General features: G+C 40.9%; 1 protein-coding gene across 17 annotated transcripts in view; it reads left to right on the forward strand.

The window, feature by feature from the left end:
* The window catches only part of RNF111 (ring finger protein 111), a 103,300-nt gene that overhangs the window by 66,828 nt on the left and 19,395 nt on the right, over positions 1-17,077 (forward strand). For 9 of the 17 annotated variants that reach the window (XM_078333267.1, XM_035258730.3, XM_035258735.3 and 6 more), the window contains exons 6-7: positions 7,511-7,830; positions 15,624-15,885. In XM_078333267.1, coding sequence (XP_078189393.1) covers positions 7,511-7,830; positions 15,624-15,885 — 582 coding nt within the window. The remainder of the gene's footprint in view (positions 1-7,510; positions 7,831-15,623; positions 15,886-17,077) is intronic. The other 8 variants (XM_035258734.3, XM_035258739.3, XM_035258741.3 and 5 more) reach the window with 1 other exon arrangement.

The following is a 17,077-nucleotide window of genomic DNA, read 5'->3' on the forward strand; positions in this document are numbered from 1 at the left end:
TGAGTCTTAAACTGGCTTTCTTTTGTTTTTGGATAATGGTACAGAGATAGGAACTTGCTAACTGCTTACCAATAAGGACACTGTAGACCCTGTAGCTTGTGGCTTGACTAAGTCACCATTAATAATGAAACCATCTTATATTTTCCATCACTTTTTGCTTTTAATAGTGTCTCATTTAATTCTTTTAATATTCATATAATTTACATTTAGCATTAGAAAACTACGTGTGGCTGGATTAGGAAGTACTCTCTCTGGAAAACTGAGGGCAGAATTGAGAAACATTCCCAGGAGTATCCTTCTTTTTGGCCCAGGCTAGTTGTGAAGTCCCGATCTCAGGTGATCCACCTACCGCAGCCTCCAGAGTAGCTGGGACTACAGGTGTGAACCACCGTGCCCAGTAAGGGTGTCTTTTAAATACATTCTCTGAAAAAATGCAGACAGAAATGAAATGGGCTTTTATTTCCATTGTTGAGTACATACTTTTTCCTTAGCTTGTTACTTGGGTATCTTATATGTTATTGTATATATTTTAATTCTTTAAAAAAAAAAATCCTTGACATGGTGAGACTCATGCCTGTAATCCCAGCTCTTTGGGAGGCCAACGCAGTTGGATCGCTTGAGCCCAGGAACTCGAGACCAGCCTAGACAACATGGTGAAACCTTGTCTCAAAAAAAAAAAAAAAAAGCCAGACACAGTGTCTCACATCTGTAATCCCAGCACTTTGGGAGGCTGAGTCAGGCAGATGATGAGGTGAGGAGATCGAGACCATCCTGACTAACATGGTGAAACCCTGTCTCTACTAAAAATACAAAAAAATAGCCGGGCATGGGGGTGGGTGCCTATAGTCCCAGCTACTCAGGAGGCTGAGGCAGGAGAATCTCTTGAACCTGAGACGTCAAGATTGCAGGGAGCCAGGACAGCACCATTGCACTCCAGCCTGGGCCATGGAGCGTGTCTCAAAAAAAACCCCAGAAAATTGTAGAAATTAGCAAGGCGTGGTAACACACACCTGTAGTCCCAGCTACTTGGAGACTAAGTCTGTAGAATCATGTGATCCTGAGGAGTCAAGGCTGCAGTGATCCTCAGTGGCACCACTACACTCCAGCCCAGGTGACAGAGCGAGACCCTGTTTCAAAAAATAAAAAAATTCTTGATGTTGGCATTTCTCTTGCCATTTCAGAAATGAAGAAATCTGAGAAGTTAAGTACCTTGAACAAAATTGTAATAATCTTAGAGGCAAGGATTGACTTCTCATTGACTCCTGTCTCCTGTTACAGCTTGCTGTAGCATTATTCCTTTTTTTTTTTTTGAAACAGGGTCTGACTCTCATCCAGGCTGGTATGCAGTGGTGCAGTCTTGGCTCACTGCAGTCTCCACCTCCCGGGCTCAACCTGATCCTCTCTAGTAGCTAGGGGACCACAGGCATGCACCACTATGCCTGGCTAATTTCTGTATTTTTGTAGAGATGGAGTTTTGCCATGTTGCCCACACAGGCCTCAGTCTCCTGGCCTGGAGCGATCCACCTCCCTTAGCCTCCCAAAGTGCTGGAATTACAGGTGTGAACTACCACGCTTGGCCTATCTGTAGCATTATTCTTATGTAGATTTTATGTGATACAATCCCAACCTTATTTCAGAATAGTCCAAAAGCATTTATATATAAATCTTTGTTCTTTCACAACTCAGATTTAATTTCTGAGCATCTTGGCTACAGTCCTAAATGGGCCTCTCTTAAGGTCCATTTTCTTCCAGGACCCTATGGAACATTAGTTAAACTTTTTTCCCCACAACCTGTCCTTACCTTATACCTTTTTGCATTTTTCCAACCCTCACATTCAAGCCATCTAGCTTCACACTTACCCAAGTTCCTCCATAAATTTATGGGTTCTCATCGTGGGCTTTCTGTAGGAAATCTCCCTAGTATTAATGTGTCTTGATCAGCTCCCTTTCCTTCCTCTAAGTGCCTATTTCAAAACATTCTCCTTTTCCTCAAGGTTTTCATTCCCCAGGGGAAAATTAAATGAATGAATGAATGAATGTTCTTAAGCATGAACTCCCGCAGCTTCCAACACCTTAAAAACTTCCGTGGGTCTCTACCTGTCGTCCTCTACAAATTCTTAGTCTCCTAACTCCCTCTCCCTTCCATTGCCTTTATCTGTCCTCCACCTCTCGTCCTTCTCTTTGTCCTGACCTTGCTTTAACAGTGATCTCCTCCATGTCTTCGGCGTCTTCTCTGGTTTCATTTCCTTAGTACATAAACGTGTATACTTGTGTTAGGTCTATGTACTTTTAAGTGTATTTTTGTCACACTGAACTCTTTCCTCTAATGGGCTTCTGACGCCTTTCATAATGAATAAACCCGATCTTTTAAAATCTGACGATAGTCTCCTTTTCATAATTGATTTTCTTCCCGGGACTGTGTTCTCAAACCCTTTTCTCTAGCCCATTTCATTAACTGCAAGTGTTGTAATCTGTCACTAGTATGCTGATGTCTCTCCTGTGTTTTTTGACCACCCTATTTGTTTTAAACTTTTTTTTTTCGAGACAGGGCCTTTGTCACCCAGACTGGAGTGCAGTCTCACTGCAGCCTCCACTTCCCAGGCTCAAGCAATCCTCCTGCATCAGTCCCCCAAGTAGCTGGAACTAAAGGCACACTCCACCACACCTGGCCAATTTATGTACTTTTTTGTAGAGATTTTTGCTGTGTTGCCTAGGCTGGTCTTGAACTCCTGGACTCAAGCAATTCACTCGCCTCTGCTTCCCAGAGGGCCGAGATTACAAGCGTGAGTCACCACGCATGGCCATTTTAGACTTTCAGGTACAGTTGCCTCTTGGACATCTGTCCTGGACCAATCTGCACCCAGTTCAAACTCTGTGTGCCAGAAATAGCTCATTATCTGCCTGACCTCTCCACGTGGTCCTTGTGTTATGCATACATGATAGCTTATATATTCATTTTTTTGGTCTTTTTTCTTTTTTTGTGTGTATTTTTTTTGCTTATTTTTTAAATATTCATTTGTTTAACAAATGTTTATTAATGGCACACTATATGTCAGGCAGTGGAAACAAAACAGATAAGTTTTTGTTCTAACAGAGCTTACATTCTAGTGGATAACAATAGATAAATGTTGAGCCAATAATGTTGGCCAGTGGATTTACCTGTCATAACTCTGATTTTTGCAGTAATGAGGCAGATTTTATTACTCTTATTCTACAGGTGAAGTAGCACATCTAAGGTTATATGATAGTGGAAGAAGAATTCAAACCTAGGCAGTATGGCGTGGCACCTGTACTTTTCCCCATTATGCCAAGATTTCTCAATCTTGGCCCTACTGTTGACTTTGGGCCAGATAGTACTTACAGTGGAAGGTGGGGAAGGGCTGTGCATTATAGGATATTTAGCAGCATCTGTGGCTTCTAGCCTCTCAATTCCAGTAACACCACCTCCCTTCCAATTGTGGCACCAAAAATGTCTGCAGGGGACAGCATTGCTTTATGCTATACTAGAAACCGGTGCTTCTGTTCTAGTATTGGTTGATTTGTATCCTAAATTGTCTCCATGCTTGATGATGAGCTTCTTAAGGGCCAAAGAGCAAGTGTTTCTCTTCTTGGCACTTAGCTACATGAGTGCATGCCTCTTTTCCCTTGTGAATTTAACTTAAATTTACAAAGTGCTTATTGAACCACCTATGTTGCACAAGCGTGTTTCTGGTTGCTAGAGATAAAAACGGCAAAGGCAGATAATACTGTAAGTTACGTCAAAGGCTAGGACTTTCACTTTCACCTTTATGTCATCCAGTGCCTTTTGTAGATATTTTACCACACCTCTATTATGTGTAAGTCTGTTGAATGAGTGATTAAATTCATGCCTGCATCTCAGTAATCCTGCTAGAGTTACTGAAGGCACTCCTAGGAGGGACTTTAACGAAATTATTGTCACTGGGCTGTGGAGTTAATTTCCCTGATGCGGGTTCGTGATTGTTTCGTTTTTACTGGGCTCTCTATGGGTTAATTTTCATAGAAAAAGAAATGTTTTATTTACTGAATCTGATATCTTTGTATTTCAGCTCTAATTTATGGCGGTTTTATTTAGGTAGTAACTCTTGAATGAGAGGCTAATTGGTTGTCTTTACTTGGGGCTGCAAGCCTGCTTGAGAAAAAAAGAGGTTCTGGACAATAGGAAAACAGACTATTTAACTGGAAGGCAAATCTGTTGCCTAGAAGTAGAGCTGTAAGATCAGTCTTCTTTTTGTCATACTGTTAATTATTTTATGCCTTAAGTATGTATTCAGCCTTAAATATATTATAGTCATTGTGTTTACTCTTTTCTCAATCTGATTTTTATTTTCAGAATCCTCAAAGGCAAAAGGAGACAATCAATTTCTGAACAGATACATGCCATATCTATCACATTCGTGATGGTAACAAACTCATATCCTGACTTTTAGAGTCTCACGTAATCCTCAAGTAACTTGGTTTGTAAATTAAAGTGTCAGAGTTGGAAGGGACCATGAAGGCCATTTAGTGTATCCCAGTGAGTGAATTTAGTGTCCCAAGGGTTTTCAACCTTTTTTTTCCTGATGTGATACACAATAAATGACATTACTTGTGTAACACTTTTACATAGGGACTAAGATAAAATCCTGAAAATGCTGTAGCAACTAAAGCTACTGAAATAATGAGTAACTTGTTACACATATTATAATTTATAGGAAACAGCTACTTAATGTTGGGTTCAGCACAGCCCTAAGAGACTGTTGATCATGCTGGGTTCCTGATACGCTGCTTTTAACTTCGTCCAGGTTATTCAAGACATTTGGAATGCAAGTGAATGAAAGTAACATAATTCTAGAACTGACTTTGAAACTGCCATTATTTGTTTTAAAAAGTAAGCAATTGTTGACTTTATTTTATTACAAATTACAATATTTCACATGTCAACTGATGCTATAAAGTAGTACTAATTCTAGGGTCAGTTACAGGTTAGTGAGAATTTGTATTTTTCTTCCATCCAGGTTCACAGAACCCTGGATTCTAGTTCCCCAGGTTAAGAACCTTTACAAAAGGGTTTGGGAGATTAGCCTCCATAGGCCAGACTAGGAGCTTGGAAAAATCGAATATACAGAAATGTAGATTAGAGCTACTGTGTGACAGAGGTTAGAACACAGACCTTGAAGAGATGAGAATCAGGAAAGGCAGGATAGGACATTAAGAGGGCACAGCCAGGAGAATTATAGGGAAATTTGCTGGAATCTTACTAAGCAGAGCCTGAAGCACGCCCCTACCTAGATTCATTTATGTGAACCCATAATTCCCTTTATTGTTTAAGCTGTTTTGGTTGGATTCTTTTTTTTTTTTTTTTTTTTTTTTTTCATTTATTTCAATACTGTTTGGCGGTTGGAGGATTTTTTTTTTTTTGAGACAGAGTTTCGCTCTTGTTACCCAGGCTGGAGTGCAATGGTGCCATCTTGGCTCACCGCAACCTCCGCCTCCTGGGTTCAAGCAATTCTCCTGCCTAAGCCTCCTGAGTAGCTGGGATTACAGGCACGTGCCACCATGCCCAGCTAATTTGTTGTATTTTTAGTAGAGACGGGGTTTCACCATGTTGACCAGGATGTTCTCGATCTCTTGACCTCATGATCCACCCGCCTCGGCCTCCCAAAGTGCTGGGATTACAGGTTTGAGCCACCGCGACCAGCCTGGATTTTTATATTATTTGTAAACAGGCAAAAGATTCCTAATTGATTGATACATGTGGCCCAGAAGAGATGAGCTACTTTGAGCCACATGGGAGCAGGATATCTCTGCTGTTGGGTACTCTAAAATCAAGGCTGGGACAGTAACGTTCCAGAATTCTAAGGGTTCTGATGAGATGCCTCAGAATCAAAGTGGGGGTTTAAGGCTTTGGCTTTGGGCTTTTCACCCTTGTAATTTAATCAGAAACTTCCCTTTTAAAAAATCTGTTTTATATAATTTCCGTCTAATGTTTAGTTTAAGGAAAAGTTTCTGGGTTTTAAATGACTTTGAAACACTGGGACAAACTTTCAGGGGTCACTTTTGCAGTTCTTCTCGCAGGGAAGAATATGTCTTCAAAATAATTCTGGGCATGTGGCAGACAGCATAATCAGGACTCATGTGTTTCATACCTAGAAAACTTTTTTCAGACAGTCATGCAAGGCAATTTTACTGCCACATTTTATGGATGCAATGGAGGTTAAACAACTTTCCTGTGGTCCCATTGCTAAAAGAAGGGTCCCACATTAGAACCCAGATTCATTTGACTCCATGCTTTTTTCCCCACTATGTGACACTAGGTTATTAGATTATTATAAAGCACATATTATTTTACAGGTATTAGAGTCTGATCATTTCTTATATTTTATTGGTTCTGATTATAGAGTCCAAAGGCAGGGAAAAAGATACTGGGCCAGATATGGTGGCTCACACCTGTAATCCCAGCACTTTGGGAGGCCGAGGCAGGCGGATCACCTGGGTTCAGGAAGGAGATTGAGACCAGCCTGGGCACTATGGCAAAATTTCGTCTCTACAAAAAAACACAAAACTTAGCCAGGTGTGGTGATGTGTGCCTGTGGTCCCAGGTACTTGGGAGGCTGAGGCAAGAGAATCTTTTTAGCCCGGGAGGTGGAGGTTGCAGTGAACCAAGATCAAGCCGCTGCACTCCAGCGTAGGCAACAGAGTGAGACCTGGTCTTTTTAAAAAAAAAAAAAAAAAGTTAGCAGATAGTGAGACTCAGCTAGATAAACTCTGACTTGGGTGGTTGTGTCTTAAGAAGGTAAAATTTTAAGCGGTACATAGCTGTCTGTGTTATACAGGAATGATTTATGATATTAGGGGTTCATGGACCTCAGGGGAAGGTCACTTGATTTGTAGCATATAGTGGAAGGACTCGTGGTATTTTAAAACTTTTAAAATGCAATTTTGTTCGTGATCATTTGTTATGCCCTAGGAAGATATGATTAACTGCCATACTTACACATCACAGTAAATATGAGCCTCCTGAAGAATTCAGAGTTTCAGGAAAATCTCAGTGAAGACCACTGCATAAAATCATATAATGTGTATGTTAAGAATGTGTCAGTATCGGCTGGGCATGGTGGCTCACGCCTGTAATCCCAGCACTTTGGGAGACCGAGGCAGGCGGATCACCTGAGTCAGGAGTTCAAGACCAGCCTGAGCAACGTGGAAAAACCCCGTCTCTACTAAAAATACAGTATTAGCCAGTGCCTGTAATCCCAGCTACTTGGGAGGCTGAGGCAGGAGAATCGCTTGAACTTGGGAGCCAAAGTTGTGGTGAGCCAAGATTGTGCCATTGCACTGCAGCCTGGACAACAAGACAGAAACTCTGTCTCAGAAAAAAAAAAGTGACACTATCACATTTACAGAGATTTGAATTTACTAAACAGTTCCTAATTATTTATACCCCATACCTTTTTTTTACACAGTGATACTTAACGATTTGATTATTCTGTGCATTTTCTTCTGTTTCAAGATGACTCAAGGAGAACTGCCTCTAGTGCTGTGACGGAAACTGGCCCTCCTGCAATGCCCAGGTTGCCTTCCTGCTGTCCCCAGCACTCACCGTGTGGAGGGTCGTCACAGAACCACCATGCATTAGGACACCCTCATACCAGTTGCCTTCAGCAGCACGGTCACCATTTTCAGCATCACCACCACCACCATCATACTCCCCACCCGGCTGTCCCAGTTTCTCCCTCCTTTAGTGATCCTGCTTGCCCTGTGGAAAGACCTCCACAAGTACAAGCACCTTGTGGAGCAACTAGTAGTTCTGGTACCAGCTATCATGAACAGGTATGTGGAATTCGAATCGGCCTTTCTTTCCTGCCTCCCTCCTTTGTCTCTCTCCGTTTCTCTCTCTTCCTTTCCCTTCATTCCTCTCTCCCCCTCCTTCCGTTTCTCATCCCTGCTTTCCTCCCTCCCTCCTTCCCTTTCTTTTTTTCACTCCCTACCATGCTTCTTTCCTTTCCTTTCTCTCTTCCCCTCCTTTCTTTGTTCTCTTCCCTTTCCTCTTGCCCCTCCTTTCCCCTTCTGTTTTGGATGTGTGGAATACCCAGCATGAGGGAGTAACCACTTGAGTTAAAACCATCCCACCTTTCTTTTTTAATTGTGGTGGCTTTGGGAGGAGGAAAAAAAGCCCTCGGGACAGATGATCCACACTAAATTAGTCACATTCTCACATTCAAAAGTGGCCTATTGAGTGGTCTGTAATCTCTTTTTAATTAAGTCTCCAGGGTGTTCAGATGATCTAAATTATTACAATTAATTGAAGGGACCATGGATGTGGGAAATCAGAACTGATACTTAACGTAAAAATCATTTTATAAAAATTCTGGAGGGCCGGGCGCGGTGACTCACGCCTGTAGTCCCAGCACTTCAGGAGGCCGAGGTGGGCGGATCACGAGGTCAAGAGATCGAGACCATCCTGGCCAACATGGTGAAACCCGTCTCTACTAAAAATACAAAAATATTAGCTGGGCGTGGTGGCACGCACCTGTAGTCTCAGCTACTCGGGAGGCTGAGGCAGGAGAATTGCTTGAACCCGGGAGGTGGAGGTTGCGGTGAACCAAGGTTGTGCCACTGCTCTCCAGCATGGTGCCTGGTGACAGAGTGAGACTCTGTCTCAAAAAAACAAAAACAAAAAAATTCTGGAATGGTTTTTGATGTTTTTAGTGTAAATACAGTTGAATCTGATCTTTGGGATCTTATTTTAAACAAATGGTGAAACTCTAGAGTCAGGCTTATTCTCCCACTTTTTTTTCCTTTTACCTCCTCTAGAGTTCACTGTAACCTCACTCATGTAGAAATAAACAGCCTTCTCAGATGTAGACCTGTAGCGTATTTTCTCAGGGGCAGATGAGGTTTTCAGTTTATGGAGAATTGAAATGTCAGCAGAAAATTGTGATTAAGTAGATTACTTGGTATTATTAGTGAGTTCACGAAATGTCAAATAATATTACCTTAGTATTGGCAATCACAGAGAGTAAAACAGTCTAGTGTTCCATGCTACTTTAACTTTTGGTATGTCACTTCCATGTATGATTGTGATACAAGCCTGAGTGTTGCATACTTTAAAAACCAAAAGATGTAATTTCAGAGAATAATTGTGACTTCGACATATAATATGCCAGAAAATAAGTGCGGCAAAGAAAGTCAAAGAGGCTGGCACGGGGGCTCACGCCTGTAATCCCAGCACTCTGGGAGGCAGAGGCAGGTGGGTCAGTTGAGGTCAGGTGTTTGAGATCAGCCTGGCCAACATGGTGAAACCCTGTCTCTACTAAAAATACAAAAATTAGCCAGATGTGGTGGCGTGTAGCCCCAGCTACTCAGCAGGCTGGGGCTGGAAAATTGCTTTAACCTGAGAGGCAGGAGTTGCAGTGAGCTGAGGTTGCGTCAGTGCGCCCCAACCTGGGCAACAAGAAAAAGACTCCAAAGTTTTTTTTTTCTTTTTATTTTGAGACAGAGTCTCACTCTTGTTGTCTAGGAATACAGGCATAAATCATTGTGCCTGGCCAAGGTGGTGCTTTTCTGTTTTCACCTCACCTTTCCTAAAGTACCTGCCTCATCTTTAAAAATTTTGATGGTATGTCTTCTGCATCTTGACAGATTAAAAATCATTAAGAAGGAGAGGTATTCTTTTTAAAAATGCAGCTGCTATTAAGAGGAAGTTTGAATTGAGCAGAAAAAAGAGATTTTAGATATCATTTTGGTGTTGGTTATATTTCTCGGTATTAACAGATTGTCCAGACCTGTTCTGCCTCTGGGGAATGAGGGAACATCAAGAAGAATTTTCCAGTGAAAGGACCTGCTTGATAGTATAATGTTCTTTTGCTATAAATTTGGTTAAATGACTCTTAGTAAGTATTGTAGGAAAATGGTGAAGAAGAGGTGGGTCTGCCAGCTTTTCCTACATTCATTAAAGAGCTGTCAAAAGTATCATTTGCAGAATATTTTATTATTAATAAAATAACACAGCTGATTTGAGAGATCAATTATCTATATAATGTTTTCTTTCAGCTTGAGTTAATTATAGGTAGGATCTCTTTTACAGTTCTGTTCAGTGTAAAATAAATATAACCCATTTACCCACCTGTAAGTATTAATAGAAATATTTGGACTGCAAACAAAACCTGAGAAGAATCAGCAGGATCCCAGGCATTCAGTGGTGATACTGGCTTGGAAGGTAGAGAGTGAGATTTTGAAGACAACAGTTTGAGACTCATACTGATGTTTCTAGGACTCTAAACTTAACTACATGCTCGTAATGTAACCATATAGTCTTCACTTCAGACCTATTTGGGCATAGCAGAAAGTAGAGGAACAAAAGTAGCAAACAAAACCTGAGATTTGTGATTGTGTAGATGTCTTATGATTTGAGTGCCCGACTATGCAGTCAAAGGAAAATTGGACAAGCAAACCGAGAAGATGCAGTAGTCGTATAGATGGTCCCCACTGCTTGCTTTCATACGATATGGCTTTCAGCCCGACCTACCCTCCACAGTACCCTCCATCCTCCACCCACCCCACCCCACCCCACCTCCCACTTTTTTTTTTTTTTAAGAGAGGATCTTGCTTTGTTACTAAGGCTGGCCTTAAACTCTGGGGCTCAAGTAATCGTCCTGCCTCAGACTTCCAGTTAGCTGACTACAGGCATGTACCATAAAAGCCCAGTAGTTTGATTAGTGTGGTGCGTCATTTGTGATCTATGTAAAGCAATTATTATGTCCCAGCACTATACTCACCTTGCTTACCCTTGACTGTCTTTTGAGAATGAGAATTGAGTGAGCTGTTAGAATTGTGAAGAAGAGGGTTCTCATTATTGTTTTTTTCCCTTTATTCTTTAATTTTACCCTCACTTTCTTCTAGGAATTACGTTACCCTGGGAGTATTCTTAGTCACTGACTGGAGATGAAGATAAGATGAAATTTGGTCACCTTCACAAGATGTTGTATTCTAGTCCATTTGCTAATTTTGGTCTAAACAGTAGGGAAAGGATTCAAACCATAAACATAAATTCAGTCTTACAACATTATTCTTAAACCTTATTTACCTGAATTGAGGACAGAAGTTGCATTTGCCAACTCAACAGAAGGAGACAAGACATACACTTGACTGTACATAAATAATACAGAAGAAAGGAGCTCTTCCTTTTCTCCTTCCCATCTTCCGTATCATCACTTGCCTTTCCTTTCAGCACCCAGAGTTCCTTTTGTTTCTGTTATTCCCCTGAACCTAGAGCTCACTGAAAGTAAAAAGACTGCTGTGGTTCCTCTGAGGACTACAGGGTGACTTGGGCCTTTAGTTTCCCCAGTACATATAGAAGTTAATGTTAACACTGTACAATAGTAAGTCCACACTGGCGTTATGTCTAAAAAAAGTACATGATTCAATTTAAAAATACTTCATTTAAAAAATATTGTTAATACATCTTTTAAAAATGCCAGCAGTCCTCTGAGCCTTCAGCAAGTTGTAATCCTTTTGCTGATGGAATGTCTTGCCTTAATGTTGATGGCTCTGACTGGTGAAGGTGGTGGTACCTAAAGATTGCAGTGGCTGTGCCAGTTTCTTGAAGCCAACAGTGGAGTTTGCGGCATTGATCCACTCTTCCTTTCGTGAATGATTTCTCTGTAGCACATGATGCTGTTTAATAGCATTTTACCCATAGAACTTCTTTCAGAATTGGAGTCAGTCCTTTCAAACTCTGCAGCTGCTTTAAGTTTATGTAATGTACTCATGTAATATACTGAGTTTGTATGATAGTCTAAATCTTCTGTTGTCGTTTTCATCTTGTTCCCAGTATCTTTAACAGGAGTAGATTCCATCTCAGGACATCTCTTCTGCCTTTTTTTTTTTTTTTAAATGAAAACAACAACAACGAAAAACACTTGTCTCTGGGGCTGTGCTATGCTTTTATTTAAAAGAAAAACACTTCTGGCTGGGCATGTTGGTTCATGCCTTTGCTCCCAACACTTTGAGGGGCTGAGGTGGGAGGATTGCTTGAGCCCAGGAGTTAAAGACCACCCTGGGCAACATGGCAAGACCCTGTCTCTACAAAAAATTTAAAAATTAGCTGGGTGCAATAGCGCACACCTGTGGTCCCAGCTACTTGGATTGCTTGAGCCCGGTAGGTCAAAGCTGCAGTGAGCTGTGTTTATAACACTGCATTCCATCGTAGGCAACACCTTGTCTGAAAAGAATGAATGAATGAGTGAATGAATGAATGAATGAATGAGGCTGCGTCAGTGGCTCACTTCTGTAATCCCAGCACTTTGGGTTGTCAAGGCAGGTGGATCATTTGGGGTCAGCAGCTCTAGACTAGCCTGGCCAACATGGTGAAACCCTGTCTCTACTGAAAACACAAAAATTAGTCGGGTGTGGTGGCATGTGCCTGTAATTGCAACTGCTTGCAAGGCTGAGGCAAGAGAATCACCTGAACTTGGGAGGTAGAGGTTGCAGTGAGCCGAGATTGTGCCACTGCACACCAGCCTGGGCAACAGAGTGAGACACTGTCTCAAAAAAAGAAAAAAAAGGTAAAATAAATAAAGGGCATAAAGAAACCACTTTCTTTGCCTCTCTGTAAGAAGCAACTTACTCAGCTTTTATCATGAGTTGCAGTAATTCAATCATATCTTTAGGGTCCAGCTTCTTACTCTGGTTCTCTTGCTGTCTTCACAACATCTGTAGTTACTTAATCCACTGAAGTCTTGAACCCCTCAAAGTATGCATGAGGCTTGGGATCTACTTTTTCCAAATGATTAGTGTTGCTGTTTTTGGCTGCCTTCCATAAACCACAGATGTTCTTAATGACATTTAGAATGGTGACTTCTTTCTGGTAGGTTTTCAGTTTATTTTTGCCCAGGTTGATCAGAGGAATTACTATGGCAGCTGTAGCCATACGAAATACATTTCTTAAGTAATAAGACTTTACTCCTCGATCCATAGTCTGCTGACTGGATGTTGTGTTCGCAGGTATGAAAACATTAATCTCCTCATACATCATCAGAGCTCTTGGATGACTCTGTGCATTGTCAAAAAACAGCAATTTTCTTTTTTCTTTTCTGAGACAAGGTCTCACTTTGCTAAGCGGTAATATTTTAAAAGGAATTGTTTTTTCTTAGTGGGTCTCAACAGTATTCTTAAAATACTCAGTAAACCATGTAAACAGATACATTGTCAACCTAGGCTTTTGTTTGTTAATAGAGCACAGGCAGAATAGATTTAGTATAACTTTTAAGGGTTCCAGGAATTTTGGAATTGTAAATGAGCATTGAACTTCAAGTCACCGGCTACATTAGACCCTAACAGGAATCATCCAGTCCTTTGAAACTTTGAAGCCAGGCATCGACTTCTCTTTAGCTATGGAAGTCCTGGATGACATCTTCCAATATTAGGCTGTTTTGTCTACATGGAAAATCTGTTATTCACCGTAGCACTTTCCATAAACGGTCTTAGCTAGATTTTCTGGATACCTTACTGCAGCCTCCACACCAGCACTCGCCGCTTCACCTTGCACTTGTATAGAGATGGCTTCTTCCCTTTCATTTCTTGAGCTACCCTCTGCTATCTTCAGACTTTTCTTCTGCAGCCTCCTTGCCTCCCTCAGCCTTCATAGAATTGAAGACAGTTAGGGCCTTGTGCTAGCTTAGGCTTTGGCTTAAGAGAATGTTGTAGCTGGCTTGATCTTTCATGTAGACCACTGAAACTTTCTTTAGATCATCTCTAAGGCTGCTTCACTTTCTTATCGTTTGTGTATTCACTGGAGTACTTTCAGTTTCTTTCAGAAATTTTTACTTTGCATTCACAACTTGCCTAACTGGTATACGAGGCCAGTTAGGGAAGGTGTTCTTTCTGGGTCCACATGGGGGCGTAGTTTTAAGGGCAAGAACTTCCTACACTATGCTCCCCTCCCATCTCTCTTCATCTGGGAGATTTAACAGTTTATGTTTAAATTTCACTGGTTCGGGAAGAAACTGAAGAGTCAGTCATTCCAGCAGAAGTTCTAGGGAACTCCTTTCATTGGCCTGGGGTCTTAGAGAAGGTGGGGGTTCCTTCCAGGTTAAAAGTCCCCTTCTTCCACACCCCTTTGGACTCCATGTTTGGGTCCCCTTCCACGAACATTGCCTTTGTGGAAGCTGTCTTTCTCTTGGATTTCCCATCTGGAGTCCCCTTCCACACTCTGTGGTGGAAGCCTGTCTTCTCCTCCTAAACGCCATCTCTCTATTGCCTTCCACTCAGTGTGGAAGCTGCTTTCCTCTCCTGAATTCCATCTTTCTGGATTCTCTCACTCAGTGTGAGAATTAGCTGTTTCTTTCTCTCTCCTCCTGTTTCTCTCTCTCTAAATAAATCACTTTCTACACTTTTGAATCTTGTATTTACTGTGCACTGCACTGTGGTCCCCTTTCACATTCTTGAGAGGGCAGGAGACCAAGAACCTGGAGAAATGTCCTCTCAGGGGAACTGAGGGCACCCCTGAACCCCAATATAACATATTTTTTAGCCTATCTGGGCTTTTGACATGTCTTCCTCACTAAGCTGAATCATTTATCGGTTTTGATTTAAAATGAGAAATGTGCAAATCTTCCTTTAACTTGAATACTTGGAGTCCATGAATTGGCCTATTCAATGTTGTTGTGTGTCAGGACAGAGGGAGGCCCACAGAGATGAGAGGAGGATGTTGGGAACATCTGTTAAGGACACACACGTTTATTAAATTTGTTGCCTTATATGGGCACAGTTTTTGGTGCCCAAAGCAATTGTAGTAACTTTAATGACTACTGATCAAATATCACCATAATAGATAAAATAATAATGAGAAAAATTTAAATACTGTTAAGAATTACCAAAATTGGATAGACAGAGTACGCACATGCTGTTGGAAGAATAACCCTGATAGACTTGCTTGACAAACCTTCAGTGTGTTCAGAACAAAACCGCAAACATCAATAAAGCATGATAAAGCAACGTGCAGTAAATCTGCCTGTCAAAGCAAGCAGTGGTGTCATCTTTTTATTCTTGGTTTTTTGAACAAATGAAAGCTTTAAGTGGCAAAGGTAATTCATGATTTAGTGTGAAGAATCTCAGTCCTTTGTTACTTTGAGTAATGTAGATTTGTTAACACTATTGGTTAAATTCTTGCTTCTTCATACATTTTGGAACTTGCGGCAGACGAGATTTTTCCTAGAACCTTAATGTTTTCACTAGTGCGACCGTATGTTTTCCAAAGGAGTCCTAAATTAGTAGTCACAATGTTGGGATAAAGGAGCATATAGAAGTATGATTTTAAAGTTTATAAGATATAGATGTAATAAGACAAAAAGACTTTATTACACTTATTCATCTTGTGATATAATCTTATGCTTGATTTTTAAAAATTGGTTTTAAGTAAAACCACTACAGTGTTCACAGTCTAAGATACACAAGATACCCAAGTATTTTTTTGGTGCTCAGTAGTTCTTCACACTAGGAATCTTACTGTTTTCAAATTAAAGATTATGTTTTTCTTGGTTGTGTTAGGAATACTTTTATAATATAGCATGAAATGTTTGACCAAACTTTAGAAAGATAAAACGTAGTTCCTTTTTATATAGCAGGCATTGCCAGTAGACCTGAGCAACAGTGGTATCAGAAGTCATGGAAGTGGCGGTTTTCATGGAGCATCTGCATTTGACCCCTGCTGCCCTGTTTCCTCTTCCCGAGCTGCAATCTTTGGCCATCAGGCTGCTGCTGCTGCCCCAAGTCAACCATTATCATCAATAGATGGCTATGGATCAAGCATGGTTGCACAGCCCCAGCCCCAGCCCCCTCCACAGCCCTCTCTCTCGTCATGTCGGCATTACATGCCACCCCCTTGTAAGTATAAACTTAATGGGCACAAAATCTAGAGTTATATCAGTGAAGCATTTTATACTCCTTCATGAAATAACCTTTAATTAACCCCAGTTCTTAAATTTTTAGTATTTACTTGGCTTAACCATGGAGTATATTTTTCCCATTGTAATACTATGAAACAGGTATGTTGAATGGAAGTTTTAAGGAATTTTGATTTATTCTCTAGGACAACTGAAGAAATGTGAAAGTTGAGTAATATTTCTAGGCGCTGTTAAGCAAATTCTAAGAATTCTCAAGCAGTTAACTGAGACATGAGAGAGCATATCCTGACTGCAAGCTCTGTCAGTTATAAAAGAGTTTTTATACTCACTTAATGCAGGCAATTAAAATAAAACCTTGGTTGGGCATGCTGGCTCACTCCTGTAATCCCAGCACTTTGGGAGGCCAAGGCAGGAGCATTGCTTGAGACCAGGAGTTTGAGACCAGCCTGGGCAACATAGTGAGACCCTGTTTCTATAAAAATAAAATAAAATAAAATAGAACCAGGCATGCCTTTTCTGAAGAAATTGAAATTTGTTAGATATGGTGAGAACTAATAAATACCCTAAGGACGTGTCACATAGTTACTGTTTTGTTAGATCATAAGCTGATAATCAAATGGAGCTCAATAAACGGCTAAGAAATACCAAAAGTTCATCCTGAAATAAAGTAGGACGTCAGCAAGGAAATTTGTGTTTTGTTCTGATTACGTGGCAAGGAGAATTTTCAGTTATGTATGTATCTTCTTGGATTTTTTTCTTCTCCAATCATTTAAAAATCTGCATTCTGCAGAAACAGCTGGAATCAACCCAGAATTTGTACAGTGAAACTGGAATATATTATTTACCTTCTCAGTAATGCAACTTAAAATTTTGAGTATAAATTGGAAAATAGATTTAGAAACACTTTTTACACAGCCTTGACAAATGGCCCAGTTCCGTGTATGAGCACCAATATTATGCATGGCCTATTTTGTGATACTTGATGGTATTCACTTTTTTTTTTTTTTTTGAGACGGAGTTTCGTTCTTGTTACCCAGGCTGGAGTGCAATGGCGCAATCTTGGCTCACCGCAACCTCCGCCTCCTGGGTTCAGGCAATTCTCCTGCCTCAGCCTCCTGAGTAGCTGGGATTACAGGCATGCGCCACCGTGCCCAGCTAATTTTTTGTATTTT

Source organism: Callithrix jacchus, chromosome 8, assembly GCF_049354715.1.
Source record: "Callithrix jacchus isolate 240 chromosome 8, calJac240_pri, whole genome shotgun sequence".
NCBI classification, from domain to species: Eukaryota; Metazoa; Chordata; class Mammalia; order Primates; family Cebidae; genus Callithrix; species Callithrix jacchus.